The following is a 2,880-nucleotide window of genomic DNA, read 5'->3' on the forward strand; positions in this document are numbered from 1 at the left end:
TTTTAAAACTAAGTTTAGTAAGTGTCGTAATGGTACGACCACGGCTGAGGAATTTGAAGCTACTTAAATTGATATTATGAAAAACTATAATTTAGAAGAAAATAGTGGGGTAGGGGGTAGGAGTGAAAAAATAAAAATTTAAAATTGATAGTATTTTTAAAAAACAAAATTAATTTTTTGGGGGGTTGGGGTGGGTGGGGATGGTTGAAGGGGGGTAGTAGTTTAAAAATAAAATTTTGAAGTTGAAAATATTTTTAAAAAGCAAAATTAATTTTTTGGGGAGGTGGTGGGGTTGAGGGGTGGTCGGTGGTGGGTGGGTGGGGGTCAGAGACCGGGTAAAAAATTAAAATTGAAAATATTTTTAAAAAAAATTGTTGTTTTCCCCCCAAAAAAATGTAATTTGAAATTGGAGAAAAATTTTGAAAAATATTTTCTTTAATTTTTTGAAGGGAAGTCATTTTCCTTAATTTTGAGGAAAATGAGTTGATTTGAAAAACATTTTCCAAAACTTTTGTCCCAACCAAACATGAGAAAATTGAAAAACATTTTTCCTACCAAACACACTCTTAATCTTGTGGCCTTAAATCACGTGAAAAACTTAAAGCAAAATGTTACCAAAAAAAGAAAGAGACATTCTTTTTTAAACAGACCAAAAAGTTAAAAGAGATATTTATTTTTTAAACAGAGGGAATATTATTTTACAATTAAATAATATCTCTATAAAATAATAATATTTTATAATCCACCTATTTTAATTTAGTAATAATTTAGTATAGTGTGTTGTGGTGTATACTCTATTATCGTCTAATTTTATCTCTTAAAATTATTATCCTCAAGTTTTATCTTTTAAAATTATATTGAGTGTATTACTCACTACTGATGCTCTTGTAATCATACAAATTTTTCAATACATCTGATATGATTTTATAAAAAAAAATAGAGAATGTGACATGGGGAGAATAAAATAAGATGTTAAAGTTTGTGTGCGAATAACGTCACATAAAATACTGCTTTTGTATAGAGAAACTCTCTCCTTTTCTGTGGTTCCGTTTCTTTGACCTTTGACTGAATCTCTATCCATTCCTTTATCCGCTTTAACTCCCTCCGCATCGTGCCCTCCACATGCCCCTATTTATACCTTTCTTACCCTCTCTGCAACCCTAAATCTCTCTATGGCAGACAACAAACCACTCATTTCTTCTTCCGGCGACCGGCGCAAACCAAGCCGGTTACAGCGCAGAGCGCCGGCGTCGATACAGGTAGATCGAGCAACCGATTGGAATGTTGCGATACCGCTTCTCTCGCCGCTGATAACTTCTCCGACGTCTCCTGAATCGGACAACTTGAAGGCGGCGATAAATGCTTTCTCCAGCTCGGTTCAAAAGGAAGAGGTGAAGAAAGAGCATACGGAGAAGCCGGTAATGGTGTTTAAGAAGTGGCAGCATCCGGCGTCGCCGTTCTGTTACGAGCCGGCTCCGTTGGTGCCGTTTGTATGTGCAGGAAGCTCCGATAGACGATGAGAATTTATAGATCTGGATCTTAATGTTAGGGTAGATGTTGATACAATCTGATTTGTAATTGGCGATTTGATAAATTGCAAGGGCAAATGTAAGATTTAGTTTTAGTATTTCTGTTAATAATCTCTAGTGATTTAGCCCTTGTTCTGTCTCTACAATCTGTATAATTAACATTACCAATGACAAAAGGATACTCAATTAGTGCTAATCTCACCTTCTCCCTCCAATGAAGTTTAAGAACTTGGCATTAAAGGTAAAAGGTTGATAAACAACTTGGTGTTAAAAGGTAGGGAAAAGTTCTTTTTAATCAGCTGGCTCCACCATCTGAGCCAACCGAAATTAGTTTGGAAAAAAAGATAAATATAATCATGAACTATCGAAAATTATATGTAAATATTTGTATTGAGGAATAAAATTATGTTACCTATCCATATTTAGTTTTTTATTTGAGTGAAAGAGTATATATATCCTACTTTTTCAAAAGCATAATGTTATTTGCATATTACAAAGAATAAGTTATCCTTGATTCGCTAGGGATAATTTATTCATATAAACAGACTAAAAAAACAAAGACATTTCTTTTTCAAACTAAGAAAGTATATATATTTTTTTGTCTCATCATTATTATTTTCAATCCCTAACCCATAAGTGAAAACTAGATCCCATTGGCTTCTCTACTTGATGATTTGATATGTTAACAAACTTTTCAAAGGATAAAAGGCATCCAATGAACTTTAGACTCATCATTTGAAGTCCAATTAAATGAACTAATCAACTCAATATATAAAATTAGATTTTTCGTTAAATTTATGTGTATTTCTATTGTACACTCTTTTTATCGAAACCATAATTTTTTTGCAAATATATGATTTTTGACGAATTTAGTGTAGAAATATCCAGAAATTAAACGATTCGAAGCTTCTAAATACAAAACAAAACTTGATTTTTTTGGTCAAATGAAAATGGTAGGCAACAGTGTATGTAATACATCTCTTAATTTTCTTCCTCGTTGAGTTTCTAGAAAATGCGGAAAGTACATTTGAAATATGAGTGCAAATTTGGTACGGTACACTCAAATAATATTGATAACGACAACACGTATTATTACCAAAAAGTCTATTAGAAAAATTTTGATCAAATTTTTATTATACTTTCACTTTATATGAAATTTACGATGATAAAATTGTGTTTATTATATATATTTTTTTCACAGAGAAGTGAAGGTAACACTTTATTTCTAATTTATAGCAATGGAATTTGAAAACAAGTTCGGAGTATTTCTTTTATCAAATTTTGAAATCGAATGTCAAGTTTAGTTTAAACATTGTATAATTAACACCAATGTTTTTTTTTTTTTTTTTAA

The 2,880-nt window shown here is 31.4% G+C and overlaps 1 protein-coding gene across 1 annotated transcript; it reads left to right on the top strand.

Moving 5' to 3' along the window:
* Positions 1-1,172: 1,172 nt before the first annotated feature.
* Positions 1,173-1,520, top strand: LOC101250806 (uncharacterized protein At4g14450, chloroplastic). Its single transcript, XM_004240967.5, has one exon. It carries the CDS (start codon positions 1,173-1,175, stop codon positions 1,518-1,520), a length of 348 nt encoding a protein of 115 aa, XP_004241015.1.
* The last annotated feature ends 1,360 nt before the right edge of the window (positions 1,521-2,880 follow it).

The sequence above is a fragment of the Solanum lycopersicum genome, chromosome 6, assembly GCF_036512215.1.
Source record: "Solanum lycopersicum chromosome 6, SLM_r2.1".
Taxonomy (NCBI): Eukaryota; Viridiplantae; Streptophyta; class Magnoliopsida; order Solanales; family Solanaceae; genus Solanum; species Solanum lycopersicum.

Coding starts and splice junctions, on each gene's coding strand:
- LOC101250806 (XM_004240967.5), top strand. CDS start 1,173: ATGGCAGACAACAAACCACTCATTTCTTCTTCCGGCGACCGGCGCAAA.